Source organism: Lethenteron reissneri, chromosome 35 (assembly GCF_015708825.2).
Source record: "Lethenteron reissneri isolate LAM-NWPU_2019-01 chromosome 35, ASM1570882v1, whole genome shotgun sequence".
Lineage (NCBI taxonomy): Eukaryota > Metazoa > Chordata > Hyperoartia > Petromyzontiformes > Petromyzontidae > Lethenteron > Lethenteron reissneri.
In genome coordinates this window covers 11,729,647-11,747,739 of record NC_083813.1, presented here as the reverse complement: position 1 = coordinate 11,747,739, position 18,093 = coordinate 11,729,647, and the positions used below count along the sequence as shown (strand labels likewise).

Here is an 18,093-nt window from a genome sequence, read left to right as displayed (position 1 = left end):
GTTGTTTCTAAATGTGGAGGGAAAAACCGGAGGACCCGGAGAAAAATCCACGCGATCACAGAGAGAGAGACACGCGAACTCCAAATATACAGCGGCAGGCGTCGGGATCAGGATCGAACCCACGACCTCCTGTACACCAGGCGAGGGAGTTAACATCTCGCCACTACTGCACCCCAAACCATACTTTACGATGGGGGGCAAGTAATAGTCTCGCTCTGTGGATGATGATGAAGAGTGAGATGATAGGAGGAGGGGTGAGGCGAGTCAAGAGAGAGGAGAGATTGTGAAGCCGTGCAATGTTTTCTTGACGGGTAATCTCAATCTATACCCGTGAGTGAATTCGTCCTCTTGCGATGAATTTAATCCCTGCTGAGAGTTTGAGTCATTGGGAGCAGCGGGAGGTGAGAAGGAGAGAAGGGAGAACACTTTCTGTGATAGGATTTAAAGGTTTTTCTTTTTTTGGGTTCGTGTTTCTCTTCGCTGCGGTTCATGTAATTATTCCCATTTAATTTGCAGTTGATGTGGCATTTTAACGATTAATTAGGAAGATACATTTTTTGTTACACAGCGAGAGCGAGGCAGGAGGCTCGGCTTATGTGATCGATCGCAGTGCGTCCGTCTAAACCATTGAGTTGTATTGCATGGACACAATTGCTCTCATGTGGTTTGTCTACTGTGTACCTCTGCGTATCTCTATGGGCCTCCTTGGGTATCTGTGTGTCTCTGGGTTTGCTATACAGTCCATAGTATGGGTTGTGTGGCCACAACTGTCTTTTACAAAGGAGATGCGCGCATCGTCCTGCTGACCATGTCCTGATTGTGCAGTTGATGGTCACACCAGCAGTGTCTTCGAGGACGAGGAATGTCGAAGCCAGGAGGAGGTGCCAACGACGTTTTATTCTCGAACGAGGAGTTCATCTGGAGGGGCCCGCAGTGTTCCACTCCGTTGGCCGATGGCAGCAGCAGCAGCGGTAGCGGCAGCCTTCTTCCAGACCTGGGTGAGACTCTGGGATGATGACAGCAGCAGCAGCGTGATCCCAGCAGGGGGGTCTGAGTCTGCGACGAGGTATCCATGTTGAGGTCTCGGTTGTCATTAGCCTGTGACGACCAGTTGTGCAATATTTGAGATTTACTGTCACTACAACAGCCCGTCGTTGACAGGGGAATGGTCGGTAAGCGAACACACTGGGCCCTGAGACCCCCCTACTATACACTACACTACTATACACTACACTACTATACACTACACACTACACTACTATACACTCCACTATACACTACACTACTATACACTACATTATACACTACACTATACACTCCGCTACTATAAACTACACTACACTACTATACACTACATTATAAACTACACTATACACTACACTATACACTACACTACTATACACTACAAATTGGGCTCTGTGGAGGCCTGTCGTTAAGCGATTAATCGTTAACAGGGTTCTCGTTAAGAGGCGTTTTGTTGTCCACAATTTGTCACACAACCCATTTCAAAAATAAATAATTGCCCATAGCCCAAATTTGGGCCGGAATGTTTACGATTGCCTGGGCCGACTTTTAGTCCCAGGCGGTCACCCATGCAAGACGGCTACCTAGTGTCAATCATCAGCGTCGTCATTCGGGCAGGATTCCCCCCCCCCTCTACTTAGCCTCCGTCTGAGTGCGCGTGGCACGGCCGGGCGCGTTGGCGGCTGATCTGGTCATGGGCGCTTGACGTTGTAGCGACGACGCACGTGTGCGTTTGATTTTTTCCCGCGTGTGTTTAGTTTGCTGTGTCCACTCCCCCCCCTGCCCGGTGCGCACCTCCGATCAGCGCAGTGTGCTACGCACGGCGGTGCGAAAGCATGCTAACGCACACATACACAAACGAAACAAAATACGCGTCAATTCATAAGACGCATCGGCGCGCGAGCAGAGTAGGACTCGGCTCCGGCGCTCACGTTGGTGACGTAAATTGTGTAGTTTTTATTTATTATTACAAAAGAGTGAAGAGACAAGTGGATAAATGTAAATACATGACAGGGCCTGCACGATTCACCCGAAGGGTGAGCCCGACGGTCTGTACACAATGTACAAGGCGTGAGGATCGCACGCACACGCGCGAGAGACGGAGAGTGAGTGTGAGTGTGCGCACGAGAATCATTTGACGAAATCGACACTTGTTTTCTCCGTAAGGACCTCCCGAAGAATGTTCCCTTTGTGGGGGGCGGCGGCGGGGGGGGGGGGGCGATGGGGGTTAGGGGGGGTGCTGTCTCATTGGTACGAACGGGGAATCCATTTTGCGAAATCAATTGAAACGGCCGCGTCACATTCGTTTGCTCGATTTGTACGTACGTGAAACTTTTTTTGCGCTGCACGTAGCCCACCGGGCTAATTGGAGGTGCAGCGTTTTGACCGTTTGCCCGCTCACTCTCCCGGCCCCACCCTGCCCACCTGCCAAAAAAGTTATCGTTAATATATTTTGTCATAAAATTATTGAACGAAGATTACTTTTGACAAGTCCTGCAAAGAGAAGGGGGTTGGGGAGAGGATCGGATTCTGCCAACGATCGCCGTTGGCGAAGGGAATTTCGGACGAGGGCGACAGGAATCGGAATAAGTCCGACGTTTTGCTCCACGCGCATTGGCACCTTCTCCGGGAGCAACCCGGCAACGGTGGCGAGATGTTAACTTCCTCGCCTGGTATACAGGAAGTCGTGGGTTTGATCCCAACCCTGACGCCTGCTGCATATTTGGAGTTTGCGTGTTCTCTCACTTTCCCGTGGTCGCGTGGATTTCCCTACGGTTTTTCCCCTCCGCATTTAGAATCATCACGTTTTAAGAGTATTTGTCTGCTGTAAATGTCCACGTGATGACAGGCAACTTCGTTGCGCTCTCATTTGCGATAGCCAGGGTCGCTTTTGTAAAAGAGCTGCATAGCTCAGTGGGCCGTTACCTGGAAAAAAAAAAAGATGCTTTAATAGATTCAGTTCCCCCTCCGAGATGCGAGACCGTGACGCCGAACGACAACCCGCGGCGTCGTCGTGAGCCGACCGTGACAGGTGGTCATCGAATCGCCATGACCTGTGTGACCCCCCCGGTGAAAACCGTCGATCCGTTTCATCTCTCGCCACCGATCAACACGCCCGAGCACCCGCACGCAAGTTGGGAAACTCCGTTGTACGCCGTTGACCGCCCCGCTCCCCACCACCACCACCACCACCACCTTGCGTTCACGTGGCCCTTCAGAGGGCTGCGAAAGCGCCCGCCGAGATCGGGAGTTTCAAAAGAATACCGTCGATGGTAGGAGCCACACAACAACGAGCCGGACACACAAGCTGGCTCTTAGCACAGAAGCGCCTCTATGCACCGCACTGTTTGGGTCGCAGAGGGCTTCATGCTTTGTTTTGATACACAGAGGAAAGGTTCGACTCTATAATTGCCTGCTCACGCTCCTCCTGGAGGAAGCGGCCCTCTGCTAGTGGGCGACTTAGAGAGCCACCCCTTCCGGAGAGGGTGCGTGCGTCGACTCGTGTATGCTGGCAAGAAATCTTAGGAGACGACGGAAGTTGCCCACACTTTACCCCCCAACGCACGCGACCTGCTGATCCGTCGACTAACTGCTAATGCGACTTGGTTACTTTATACATTTTGAGTTCCGCTGCGAGGTTTGTGCAGCCGCTGTCCGTCATGTTTTAATATTTCCTTTTCGTTTTACACACGTGTGAGACTAGTTAATTCGCATAACGGCGGTCTGGTACAGGAAACATTTTCTGTACGACGATGTCCTTCGAGGTTTACACGAGGGGGGGGGGACGAGTTCTATTTTTTTCAAATGAGGATTTCGAAATATTCAGTTTTTACTTTTTTTTCAAATGACAATATGGGATCTCTGAGAATACAGCGGCTTGTCTCACGGGACGTCACAATTGGGACGCGTCACCGGGCCAACAAAACGCGACGTCGCTTTTGGCAGGTCGTTCACCGGAAGTGAATGTCTTGCCAATGTTGTCCATTATCAAGGGGCGTTTCATTTTGGGTTAGACGGTGTAAATATTAAAGTGTCGTTTTGTTTACGTGCTTCAACCTTGCTCATTGGCTGTGTCGGGTGGTGGCGGGTTTCACGACACAGGGAAAAAAACCCTCCCTTTAGTATTGATTTCCTGTGATTGTCATCCTTTCGGGTAAATCGTAAAAAGTAACAACAATGAGAAAAAACATCGGCCAGGCGTATTGCGGCCCCGTAAGTCCCTCCTGGAATTACGATGATTCATTGAATTGTGATCGTCCGGAAATGTGTTTTTTTTTACGTTTCAGCCGATCGCAACAACCAACGCAATGGTGACTTCACGGAGAAGGTGATACTTCAGACGATTGTGTCAATTCAACGGAAATGCGAAAACTTCATAATTCACCAAATGTGACACTTCATACGATTGCGTCAATTCACCGGCAACGTGACGATTCATCCGATCTTGACACATCACAGAACATGGCACGCTTCGTCCAATCGGTGACAATTCATCAGAAAGTTTACAGTGCATTGCTTGCGACGGTGCGTCCCAAATCGTGGCAATTCGCGCGCACGTGACCATCCCGTACGCATTTCGTAGGGTCGTGAAAGTTCCGTCGTGAAATCAATGCAAACGATGCGATGTGCGACGATTAAATCTTCCAGCAGGTGAACTCCCAGCAGCTGGATGGGGCACGGCACGACCTTTTGGAGCACCAGGGTAAGTGATCTCTGCATGAGGCTCACCGATGATGTCCTCAATGATTATTCAACTCGGGGCCACAATAACTCTACGACGATCCAATGTCAACGAAACTTGAGTATCGAGCAAGCCGCCTTGCCAGTCGGGACTCGAATGTCGAGAAAGCCGGCCACATCGATGGGAAGGGTTGTGTACATTTTAAAAATAATCCCAGCGCTAAAATTATCGTCCTCTAGTTTTTCCCGGCTAATTAAATACACGGGACGCAATAACGAACGCGTTGGGTGCGAGACCTTTGGGAAGTTGAGTCAATGTGTGTGCAATGGGGTTTTCCTTGCGCCGTGTTTCCTTCCGTTTGCATTAACATCACAAATATTGCAACGTCTATCAGTCCATTACAATTGACTGGAGAGCACCAAAACGTAGTAGTAGTAGTAAATAATAATACCATTGATAACAATTAAAAAAAAGGAAAATACTGTGCAAAAGCCATTCTTATGGTACATTTCACATTGGTGAATCTACAACATCCCTGTCCAGCACCGGGGGCTCATTGTTGCCCTCTTAAGGAGAGCAGTTACAAGAGCTTTTAAGCGATTTATTTGTCTTATATTTGTACCGTGTCTGCATATTTATAGATATACACACACGCGCGCGCACACGCTTATTAAACTTCGCATGCTCCGCTATGTTATCCTGATTTATTTTCTTGGTGTCTGCGTCGTTACCCCCTCATCACCCCCCAACACAGCAGCTGCGTAGGACTTTAAAGACGTCTTTAAAACTTAAGATGCGACATCCAAATCTCGCAAGCTGCTCTTGTAGCTTCAAACGACCAAGGCTGTGCGGTGTTTGTGGTGCCCCCCCCCCCCCCCCCCGGCTTCTCCCTCAAGTAGCCCTGAAAAGTTGCCAATGACTTTCAAGTGACACTCCAGTCATGCCACTGCAGTGACTTTGCCATACCTTGTCGCTGCAGTGGGCGCTATTAACCACCTCGCCTGCTATACAGAAAGTCGTGGGTTCCATCCCGACTCTGACGATGCCTGTACGTATATTGGGAGTTTGCAAGTTGTGGGTTCGACGCCGACCCTGACGATGCTTTAATATTTGGAGTTTCCGTGTCTCCCCGTGGCCACGTGGTTTTTTCTCCTGGCCCTCCTGTTTTTCCCTCCCAATTTTAGAATCAACGACACGCGTTTCAAGTGTTTGGCTGCGATAAGCCACGCGCAAACTCCAAATACTATATACAGCAGGGGTCAGGTCGGGATTGACCCCACGGCCTCCTGTATAGCAGGAGAGGTAGTTAACATCTCACGTGGTGATTTGGGCCCCTGCCTTCATGAGAGGTCATGGAGGGCCCATTGTGAGCTGAAGGCCCAAGGTGTTGAGGGGGTTTGGGAGGCCACACGGGACCAACTGTGTCAAGGTGGTGAGGATGTGTTCCGGTGATGTGTCAAGATGATAATGTGTTGAAACGTCCGTGCGAGTGTACGCTGCGTGTGTCGGAGTGTGTGGAGAGCGGCTGTGTAGTGGTCAGCACGCGATGCTGCGAACCCGGCGACCCAAGTTCGATTCCCGCTCAATGACAGTGGAGATTATTTGTATCGGGCCTCGCCTAGGTCGACTTAGCCTCAAATGAGTACCTGGTTCGATGTGTAAACATCGCTACTCGGGAGACAAAGGTGGTCTGGCGTGGTGCTGGCGACCCACCCCCTCGTGTGCCGTCCTACTTTCGAAGATGCTCGCTAACAGCACTTACCCAAAAGTCTGTTAAGGCTATACGGGGGATCTTTGTGTACCAAGTGCGTGCCAAGTTGGCATGGTGGCGAGCATCTGCCAGCCATCTCAGTCGGAACCCATGGCACCCTGGGGCTCTCCCGTCACCTGCGAGCAGTGAGCCTTTGACACGTCACGCGATAAGCCTCGGGGTGCACCTAACCTGGCACAATTGCTACGGTGACGTTGCCGCCACTTGCGTGGCTGTTATGGTTCTACAGTGCTCGATACGTGTGCACGTGTCTGTGTGTACTGTGTGTAAAACGCTGCTTATCGGATGAGGTCGGTGAGTGTGTGAGACGCGGCTCATCGGACGATGAGGTTGGTGAGTGTACTGCGCGTGTGTGAGACGCATCTCATCGGGTGATGAGGTTGGACGGCGTGCAGGCCTGGCAGCACTGCTTCCCGTAGAACGGGTGGCTGCACACGGCGTGGCGTGGCACGAGCGAGCACCACGTGTAGTGGTCTTGGCACACCGGTACTTCGCCTGCACACACAAAGACAAAAGATCCGTGTAGCCTCGACAGACTTTTGGGGGCAAGTGCTGTCAGTGAGTAGCACCCGCGAAGGCCGGCAACGGCGAAACGAACAGGCGGAGTGGCCAACACCACGCCCGGACGCCTTTGTCTCCCCGGTGCTCATGTTTTCTACACACGACACCAGGTACTCGTTTTGAGGCTGGGGATCGAGCTCGATTCCGCTGGGCTCGTAGCAAAGCACGCTTCACACAATTACAAAGATCCCCCATATATCATTAAAAAACTTGGGGCAAGTGCCGATCGCGAGTAGCACCCATAGATCCTCCGATGAGCGCGGTTGGCTACGTACGGTGGGAAAGAAGTTGAACATACGTACGTGAAGGCCGGGACGGCGAAACGAACGGCCGGAGTGGTCATCACACGCGCCCGGGACCGCCTTCGTCAGCAGCCGTGGCGCTGCGGTGCTGTGCGGTGTGGCGCTGCGGGTCAACCAGACTCACCTGCGTGTCCTGGGCAGGCCTGGCTGTTGCAGGCCCGCGTGGTGGCCGGCTTGTGGTGAGGCTGGCACCCCACGGCGGGCTTGCCCTGTGCCAGGCAGCGCACCGAGCGAGTCTGCTCGCCGCCGCCGCACGTGGCCGCGCACTGCTCCCCGTCGACATGGACGCAGCACAACGGGGAAGAAAAACCACGCGCACGCATGGGATGCCTCCCAACACCCCACGACGCTCTGCGACGCGCTGGTGCGCAGGTGTCAGGGAGTTTGACTGCTCGAATGAGCCAATGAGGCGTTAAATATATTCAATAGGCGACGTTTCGGGGCAATGACCCATCATATATTCATTATATATATTTTTACTTTAAGGCCACGCAGTGTTATTGACGAATTTGAGTTGAGAGGCCAACACCATAATCACCTCCACCATCTCCACCACTTCGTCTCCACCCCATCCACCACCTCCACCCCCACCACCCCCTCCTCCACCCACCGGCGAAATCTCTAATTTCGATCGGATCATTGGGGTTTGTTAGTAATAAATCGGCAATTTGCGACCCCCACTGCCACTGTGTAGCATATCATTATGTGCCAGGGACTCTATGAGATGATAGGACAATAGTCTGAGTCCATAATTGGCAATAAGTAACGATAAAGCAGTTTTAAGTGACAAAATTGTTCGCAGTTGCGTATACAGTACACGACTTCCCTGAAGGCATTCACCTTCAGCGAGCGCGATGCCGATCACACAACGCGGTTCGAATTCGACCCTCGATCGATGGCTGCGCCATCGCCGCACACGAGTCGAATAAAAAGCAAGGGACAAGTCCTTACTAACAACTCCTCTATCATGTTTCATGGCTGGAGGGGTTGCCCCCCCTACCTGAAAATCCTGGCTCCGCCATTGCCTCCACCCCCTCCACCTCCTCCACCCCCTCCTCCACCACCCCCTCCACCCACTCCTCCACCCCCTCCTCCACCACCCCCCTCCACCCCCTCCTCCACCCCCTCCTCCCCCACCCCCTCCACCACCCCCTCCACCCCCTCCTCCACCCCCTCCTCCACCACCCCCTCCACCCCCTCCTCCTCCACCACCCCCTCCACCCCCTCCTCCACCACCCCATCCACCCCCTCCTCCACCCCCTCCTCCACCACCCCCTCCACCCCCTCCTCCACCACCCCATCCACCCCCTCCTCCACCCCCTCCTCCACCACCCCCTCCACCCCCTCCTCCACCCCCTCCTCCACCACCCCCTCCACCCCTCCTCCACCACCTCCTCCACCACCCCCTCCACCCACTCCTCCACCCCCTCCTCCACCACCCCCCCTCCACCCCCTCCTCCACCCCCTCCTCCCCCACCCCCTCCACCACCCCCTCCACCCCCTCCACCCCCTCCTCCACCACCCCCTCCACCCCCTCCTCCTCCACCACCCCCTCCACCCCCTCCTCCACCCCCTCCTCCACCCCCCCCCTCCACCACCCCCTCCTCCACCCCCCCCTCCACCACCCCCTCCTCCACCACCCCCTCCACCACCCCCTCCCGACCCCCCCCCTCCACCACCCCCTCCACCCCCTCCTCCACCACCTCCTCCACCACCCCCTCCACCCCCTCCTCCACCCCCTCCTCCACCCCCTCCTCCACCCCCTCCTCCACCTCCTCCACCACCCCCTCCACCCCCTCCACCCCCTCCTCCACCACCCACTCCGAGGCTCACGGAGCGTCCCGCAGTAACCCACCTGCGTCCAGGGTGCCGCGTACCACCCCGACAGCGCGTTGCTGATGAGCGAGCGGCGGGTGGGACCCGGAGCCGCTCCGCCCCCCGGCAGCGGCGGCTGCTGCGCGGCCCCGGGGGGGCACGGCACGGCACCGCCCCCGCCGGGGTTGGTGGCGCACGGCCGCGTGAGCGCCACGCTCGGCTTGGCCACACGGTGGCAGCGGCGCTCGGGGAGCTCCCGGATGCGGCCCGAGGAGGAGCTCTTCCTGCCGCAGCGCAGCTCACGCGACTGCGCCGCCTCCACGCCGCACGACGCCGAGCACTGGGGGGAGGGGGAAGGGGGGAGGGGGAAGGGGGGAGGGGGGAGGGGGAAGGGGGGAGGGGGAAGGGGGGAGGAGGAAGGGGGGAGGGGGGAGGGGGAAGGGGGGAGGGGGAGGGGGAAGGGGGAGGGGGGAAGGGGGAGGGGGAAAAGGGAGGGGGGAAGGGGAGGGGGAAGGGGGAGGGTGAGGGGGGAGGGGGAGGGGGCAGGGGGAAGGGGGAAGGGGGAGGGGGGAAGGGGGAAGGTGGGGAAGGGGGAAGGGGGAGGGGGAAGGTGGGAGGTGGGGAAGGGGGAGGGGTGAGGGGAGGGGGGAGGGGGCAGGGGGAAGGGGGAGGGGGAGGGGGGAAGGGGGAGGGGGGAAGGGGGAAGGGGGAGGGGGGAGGGGGGAAGGGGGAGGGGGAAGGTGGGAGATGGGGAAGGGGGAGGGGTGAGGGGTGAGGGGAGGGGGGAGGGGGAAGGGGGAAGGGGGAAGGGGGAGGGGGGAGGGGGGAGGGGAAGGGGGAGGGGGAAGGGGAGGGGGCAGGGGGAGGGGGAGGGGCAGGGGGAGGGGGGGAGGTGGGGAAGGGGGAAGGGGGAAGGTGGGAGGTGGGGAAGGGGGAGGGGTGAGGGGAGGGGGGAGGGGGAAGGGGGAAGGGGGAAGGGGGAAGGGGTGAGAGTAACAGGAAGAGGTTATACCCTTTTTGGCAATAAAACTAGTGTTAAGATAATATGGTTTTTCCCCTTTTTTTTCTGGCAACAAAACTGAATTTTTTTTTCAAGGAATCATGTCTGCATTAACCACAATACTTGTAGTGAAAATGTAAACAGAAACACACTGATAATATATGCATTGATTATTGTTTTTTTACGCTTCTATCTGGCAACAAAACTGACACCTTTTTTACGAGGAGTCATGTTAGCATAGACCACAATACCTGCAGTCATAATGCAGTTTTGTTGGCAGATAAAAGGGTAAAAAACCAATTATTATATTTTTTACTGGCAAATGAGGTACCAATGGAATATATGCATTGTCCTTGAAACTGATTGATTCACACCGGAGACGGCTTTCTTTTGAGCCTCGACTCAATTGGTGCTAGACCAGAGGACGCCAAAAGGCGTAAAGCTCAAAGACAACGCACTATCAAAAAAAGGGGAAAACCCCTATTATTATATTTTGGTACTGGCAAAGGAGGTCTAATGATGGTGTTAAGATGTTCAAACACCGAACAGAAACCTTGCGCAAGGAATCATGTCCTGCATTAACCACGCACGGTTCTTGTGTTGAACATGCAAACAAACACATGCTCCGGTTATATTTGGCATTGTCTTTGAAACGGACTGCTCTCTACACCAGCGACAGCCTTCTTTAGGGCCTGGTCTCAACCAAAAGGCAACCAGCACAAAGAGGTCCCATGTTGAGAGTAACATTGGTGGCGGTGGTCGTGGCATTGGGCCCAGCAGCGGTGTCCTGGCACTACCGTGGGGTGGCGAGATGTTAACTTCCTCGCCTGGTATTCAGGAGGTCTGGATTCGATCCCAGCCCTGACGCCTGCTGTATATTTGCAGTTTGCGTGTCTCTCACTCTGACCGTGGTCGTGGACATTTTTCTCCGGGTCCTCCGGTTTTTCCCTCCGCATTTTAGAATCGTCGTGTGTTTAGAGAGTACTTGTCTGCTGATATAAATTCGCACGCGATGAAAAGACACTTCGTTGAGCAATAATTTGTGATAGCCAAGTCGCTGTTGAAAAACAAGCTACATCGCGAAGTGGGCTTTACCTGGTAAAATGAAAATATGTTTTAGTTTGGAGTGGGTGGAGCTTCCAGAGTAGTAGGCGGGACTAGGAGAGTAGTGGGCGGGGCTACCTGCGAGGTGGGTGGCTGCTATAAATGAATTTCCACAAGGTGACGATTCGGCCACGAGGAGGATCGTGAAGGACGCTACTGGGCAGTTGGAGGCAGTCGCCCTCCAGCAAAAACGGAGGGCAGAGGAGCGACGCTCACAACAACGAGCGGAACGCCGGGCGGCTAAAATGCAGCAACTAGTCGCCCTCCAGCAACAACGGAGGGCAGAGGAGCGACGCTCACAACAACGAGCGGAATGCCGGGCGGCTAAAATACAGCAAGTTGGCACAGTAAGGGGCACAGCTGGTGCATCTCCCGGTTATCTCAGTCAGCCGACCTCCGACACCTGCAGGATCTGTCCCGAGACCTATCAGCGAGCCTTCGACACGTCACGTGGCCTCAAAGTGCACCTGGCCTGGCACAGGCGCCGTGGTGACGTCACCGTCACTTAGTGGCCGAATTGCGGGGGTATTGGTATTGGGTACGGCGACTTCGAGCTATCATCTGCGATGGCCCAGATCGCTTCTGAAAACAAACAAAAAAAGTAGCGATCCATAGCTCAGTTGGGCCTGAACTGGTGAAACTAAACACTTAGTCGCAGCTTCGAATGGTCATTACCTCGGACCACGCGGACAGCACCCACTGCAGGTGCTGGGGGCTCTTGCAGCGCTTGTGCAGGGAGCACTTCTCCTTGCGTGCGGGCCGCGCGAGGCCACGGCAGCGCGCGTTCGGCACGGAGCGCGACTCCCCGCCGGCACCCTCGGCGCGGCACCACAGCTCCCGCGTCCTCACGCCTCGCCCGCACGTCTTGGAGCACTGGGGGGGAGGAGGGAGAGGAGGAGACTTTTGACTCTTAAACAACTTTTATTGCCGCCAGCGGCAACAGCACTGGAGGCGATTTCGATTCGAAATACTACAGTTCACCAGCAAACAAATGGAAATAACGCGCTGTGGCGGAGGAGGTTCGTGGGTTGAGAGGGGGTGGACGGAGGGGATGTGTGGAGCAGGTGGATGGAGGTGGGGGTAGGGAGAGGTGGAGGGAGGGGTAGGTGGGGGGATGTTGGTGGGTGGTGGGGGGGTAACGATGGGGGGGGAGGAGGGTGCCAATGTGAAACTTTGGAACCCCACCTGCGACCAGGCGCCCGGGACCCAGGCTGGGGGGCAGTCGGCCGCGTTGCACGGGCGGCTCCGGGCCGGCGCGAGGGCCTCGGGGCACGCCGAGGGGGGCAGGGCGGCGAGGCGGCCCCCCGCGGCCCGCTGGGTGCACGACACGGGGCGGCTCTGCTCGCCGAGCCCCCCACACGAGCGCGAGCACGGCGCCCAATCGCCCGCCTGCCAGCTGCGAGCACGAACGCGCGCGCACAAAGACAAAGGGCACCCGTATAGCCTTCAGAGGACTGTTGGGGCAAGTGCTGCGAGCGAGTACTAAGCACCCTACGAAGGTCGTCACAGCACGCGAATGGGGGTGGGTGGTCAGTTCCACGCGCGGCCGCCTTTGTCTCCCCAGTGGCGATGTTTACACTCCGCACCAGGTACTCATTTGAGGCTGAGTCGTGGTGCCCGCAGCGCCCCAGACAACGGGGGCTGGGTTCGACTCCTGGCTCTGTGCGGTGTTTGCTCGCCGCTGTGCGTCGGCTCTGTCGCGCAGTGACACACGACACAGAGCAGAGTCCACGTGGAACACACGATGCCTCTGTTTGCTCGGTTGTGTCTTGGCATGTCTCTCTGTCTGTCTGTCTGTTTATACGTCTGTTGGTAAACCTCGCTCTGTCTCTCAGTCGGCCTGCCTGCCTGTTTCTGAGTCGGTCTGTCTCTCGGCCTGTCTGTATGCTGCTGAGACATTATTTGACTCTCTCTCTCTCCGTCTGTGCGTGTTTACGTGTTCAACTCCGATTATCACGGTTGGCTACGTACGGTGCGAAAGAAGTTCAACATACATCTGTATGTACGTGTGTTATTCAACACATGTATCTGTGTGTATGTGTGTTGTGTGTCTATGTCTGTCTGTCTCTCCGTGTGTATTGGTCTGTCCACGTGTGTCGTTCTGTCTGTATGAGTCTGCGTTGGTCTGAACATCTACCAAGTGCATTGGACTGCCCTGTATGCCCGTCTGCCCATCTAAGACAATGTATAACCCTAGTGTGCTCTTCCGATTCACTAGCCTATTCAACTTTTTATTTTATTTTACTAGGAAAGATCCACTGAGCTATGTACCTCTTTTTCAGAAGCGACCTTGCCACAGATGATAGCTCAACGAAGTGGCTTAGCGTGTGGCAATATATAGAAACAGCCAAACACTCAAAGCGCATGATGTCGATGCTAAATGTGGAGAGAAAACCCGGAGGATCCCGGAGAAAAATCCACGCGACCACGGGGAGAGAGAGAGACACGCGGACTCCGAATATACAGTATACAGCAGGCGTCGGGCAGGGGTCGGAATCGAACCTACGATCCTCCTGCATACCAGGCGAGGTAATTAACATCGAGCACACCTTCCTAGTTTTTTCGGTAAAGTCACGTGGAAGGAAAATAATAAAAATTTAACATAATAAAAATATTTATTATTTTTGATTATTGTTTATTATTTTTTTTTTCTTTATTTTATTATATTTTATTATTATTTTATTATTTCCCTTCCACGTGACTTTACCGAAAGAACCAAGACGATGAATCCCTGCAGTCACGAAAGCTTTAAATCGAAACAAAAATCGAGCACACCGTGATGTCTACATTCCGAAAGCTCCATCAGCTCCACTCGCCACGTCTCAGCTTGACAAGACGACTCCTCGGTTTGGACTCTCGCCCCACCCCCCCGCCCCCCCCCCCCCCCCCCCCCCCCGTGTCCTTGCACTCAAGGAAACTTTTTCCCAAATGTTCCTCTTCAAAGTCACCCGATGGGAAAATGAAATGAATAAATATATATATATACACGGTCAATATCCAAGGTCAAATAACTCGGAAGTCTCCTCTCTGCGAACCAGCAGCTCTGGGAAAGTCGCCGCGGATTTCCCAGGCGACCAGCGACTGTCGTGCCACGATGCCCTGTGCGGGGTTTACCCCGCCACTGAATGTGAGTCGCATCCCGGGACGCCCGTACTGATAGATTGGCCGTGTTTATATTCTATATATATAGACAGAGCGGGGGGGGGGGGCAGGAGGTGGTCTCATGCGGAGGAGACGATGAAGGTCTTTAGCCACCACTTTTAACAGAGTCAATGGGTCTCCGTGTGAAGCTGTGAGTCTCCGTGTGAATATGTGAGTCTCTATTTGAATCTGTGAGCCTCCGTGTGAATATGTGAGTCTATATGTGAATCTGTGAGTCTGTATGTGAATCTGTGAGTCTCTATTTGAATATGTGAGTCTATTTGAATCTGTGAGTCTCCTTGAATCTGTGAGCCTCCGTGTGAATATGTGAGTCTGTATGTGAATCTGTGAGTCTATATGTGAATCTGTGAGTCTCTATTTGAATATGCGAGTCTCTGTGTCTCCTAGTCTCTATATGAATCTATGGGTCGCCCCTGTGAATCCACGGGTCTCTATGATTATCTGCGTGTCCATGTGAGTCTACGGATCTCTATGCGACTCTACACAATGCAATGCGGATCTTCGAGAGCGAGCGATTGCTGAATTTGTCAATCGAGAATCTACATGATGATGATTTAAAAGCGCACAGCTCCCAGTGCCTTCCTAATAATCGGAAGGAAGAGCGTTCCAGACGGCCGCAGGAGCGCATTACCCGAGCGCGCGCGTGCGATACCGATGAACGTCTTTGGCCGATGGCCGAGCCAAAATACTGCGACGTGAGCGTCGCTCGCTATCTCTCGCTCTCTTCCCTCTCCCTCTCTCTCAATCTGCGGCGTCGTCTCGGCAGATTGACGCCTCTCGGCTTTATTCTGCGGTCACCCCCAGCCGGTGGCGGAGAGAGTGAGGCCAGACATGACCCCCCCCCCCCACCACCCCCACGACCCCCCCCCCATCCGTCAGTGTTGCCGAGGCGAGGCGGCTAATCCGTGCCAGCTGGACTGGCTCACCCCCCACCACACCCCACTAGACAGAGACGCTCGCCCTCTGCCGTGCCAACACCACCACCACCCACCCCAGTCGGCCGGGCGTGGTGCTGGCCACCCCCCCCCCCCTCGTGTGACGTTGCGGCCTTCATAGGCGCTACTCGCTAACAGCACTTGCCCCAGCAGTCTGTTAAGGCTATACGGGGGGGGGGATCTTTGTCTTTGCTCATATGAATGAATGTGTGTGTTATTTTTGTGTTTGTTATTTTGTGCGTGTGTCAAAGGCAACGACCCCCCGTATACCCTTTACAGAGTTGGGACAAGAGATGTCTGCGAGCACCTATTAAGGCCGGCATGGCACACGACGGGGTGGTTGACTAACACCGACCTCGGCATGCCGACTTTGCCTTCCCAGTGGTGGTGTTTACACAATGCACCAGATATTGTACTCATTTAAGGCTGAGTAGACCTAGATGAGGCTCCTTACCGGTTCAGATATTCGCAATCTTGCAAGGAACCCGGCGACTTATGAGTTCGATTCCCTGCCGCGTGGCTAACGTTAATTCCTCCATAGCTCTCTCAACTCAAATCTACCGGACATCTGTGAAAACAGAGCTTTATGGCTCATCGGATTCCACAAGTAATTCTGAAATCCACGCAGTCCACAAGCTATGCCAATCTCCCCCCCCCCTCGCCCCCCAAGCCCTCCCAGGGCAACACAAATCAACGTGGCATTCCAAACCCGCCGCGGTTATTTATTTTTAATATATATATATATTTTTTAAAAGAGGCGAATATTAAGGGATGGAGAGAGTGAGAGAGAGAAAGAGCGGGGAAATCTAATCAAGTCACCAGCAGCCTCCCGGGCTCAACCACCCCGATGGTCTCCCGCGCTCTCACTCACACACAGACAAAGATCCCCCGCATAGCCTCAACAGACTGCTGGGGCAAGTGCTGTTAGCGAGCACCTATGAAGGCCGGCACAGATCGGGAGGGGGTGGGTGGCCAGCACCACGCCCGGCCGTACATATCTCCCCAGTGGCGATGATTTTACACACCGCACCAGGTTACTCATTTGAGGCTGAGTCGACCTAGGGGAGGCCCACGACCGGTACAGATAATGGTCACTGGCGTTGGCCGTGAGTCGAGGTTGGGCCGCCGGGTTCGTAGCGCAGCGTAGTGCTAACCGCTACACTACCGCTATGCACCGCGCCAGCGCTCCTCACAGAACACGTGAACACAGACATACACACGCGCACGCACACATACCAACACACACACACACTCCCCCCCACGGCCCCACCTCCCGCTTGCCCCCCCCCCCCCCCACGTTAAATACCGAGGATCCCCCTCGTTGACTGGGCACGGAGAAAATGTGACCCTGGTGCCCCCCCCCCTACTCTCTACCCCCCCCCCTCTCCCCGACTCCCCCCCTCATAGTGGAGCAGTGAGAGGCTCTCTCCTGGCCTCTTGGCATCCGCTCCTCAAGTACGATCCTCCCTCTGAGCCTCATGCACGCGTGTGTGGGTGTGTGTTTGGGTGTGTGTGGGTGTGCGTGGGTGGGTGTGTGTGTGTTGTTGTGGGTGTGTGTGTTGGTGTGTGTGTGGGTGTGGTGTGTGGGTGTGTGTGTGTGTGGGTGTGTGTGGGTGGGGTGTGTGTGTGTGGATGTGTGTTTGTGGGTGTGTGTGTGGGTGTGTAGGTGTGTGTGTGTGGATGTGTGTGTGGGTGGGTGTGTGTGGGTGTATGGGTGTGCGTGTGGGTGTGTGTGTGTGGGGAGCAGTGGTGAACGGTTCGCGCTCACGGCCAACAGCACTGACAATTATATGAACCGGTCCTGGGCCTCCCCCTAGGTCGACTCAGCCTCAAAGTAGTACCTGCTGCGGTGTGTAAAAATCGCTATTTCTGGAGGCAAAGGCGGCCGGGCGTGGTCTTGGTCACCCACCCCCTTAATATGAACTGCTCGCTCACAGCACTTGCCCCAACTTTCCACGAAGGCTTTACGGGGGATATTTGTCTCACCATTATAGGAGCTTCTCGCAAACAGAACTTTCCCCAGCAGTCTGCACAGCCTATTGGGGTATCGTGTGTGTGAGTGCGCGCGTTACTGTGGGGCAGCGTCAGCACCGAGCACGGAGGGGCAAGGGCCTGTAGGGGAGGGGTGTGGGGGGGTGTGGGGGGGGCAGGCAGTCCCACCCCTTCCCCCCCCTTGCGCCTTCTCTGCTCACCTCGGCGGGCAGGGCTGCTCATTGCAGGGCAGCACGCGGCTCGGGGGCTTGACCTTGTGGCTGCATCGGCTGCCGTTGACTGGCAGCTTGCGGTCTTGGAGGCACACGGGCCTCGTGGTGAGTTTCCCTGCGATGGACGGATGGTGGGGGGCAGGGGGCAGGGGCGAGAGAGGGGTGGGGTCGTTCCCGTCAGGGGGTGGAACCCGAGGCCATCAAATCCGAGGGCTGCCGGTTTCGTGTTATTTTTTTTCCCGGCGTGTCCTGCCTTGCAATGGCGAGATGTTATCTCCCTCGCCTGGTATGCAGGTGGTCGTGGGTTCGATCTCTGCGGGTGCCGACTCGGCGTCATCACCTGCTGGGCCAACTCGTTTGAGAACCTGCTTTGATCCCAGGGGCTTGGAACCCGGATTCGAACTCGAGAATCTCAGCGGGTGCAAGGCTCAGCGTTTCGAGCCGCTAAGCCTACTTCGCATTCGAACCCGGTATAATCCGAGGCGCATGACACCCGGTTTAGAACCCAAGAATGTCAGCGGGTGGCGGTTCGGC

At 55.3% G+C, this 18,093-nt stretch overlaps 1 protein-coding gene across 1 annotated transcript in view; it reads right to left on the bottom strand.

Moving 5' to 3' along the window:
- Positions 1-1,960: 1,960 nt before the first annotated feature.
- LOC133350938 (A disintegrin and metalloproteinase with thrombospondin motifs 16-like) overlaps positions 1,961-18,093 on the bottom strand; it is a 58,552-nt gene continuing 42,419 nt past the window's right edge. The window contains 6 exon segments of the mRNA XM_061565783.1: positions 1,961-6,971; positions 7,464-7,605; positions 9,195-9,494; positions 11,934-12,131; positions 12,444-12,654; positions 17,548-17,674. Coding sequence (XP_061421767.1) covers positions 6,841-6,971; positions 7,464-7,605; positions 9,195-9,494; positions 11,934-12,131; positions 12,444-12,654; positions 17,548-17,674 — 1,109 coding nt within the window. The 3' untranslated portion in view covers positions 1,961-6,840.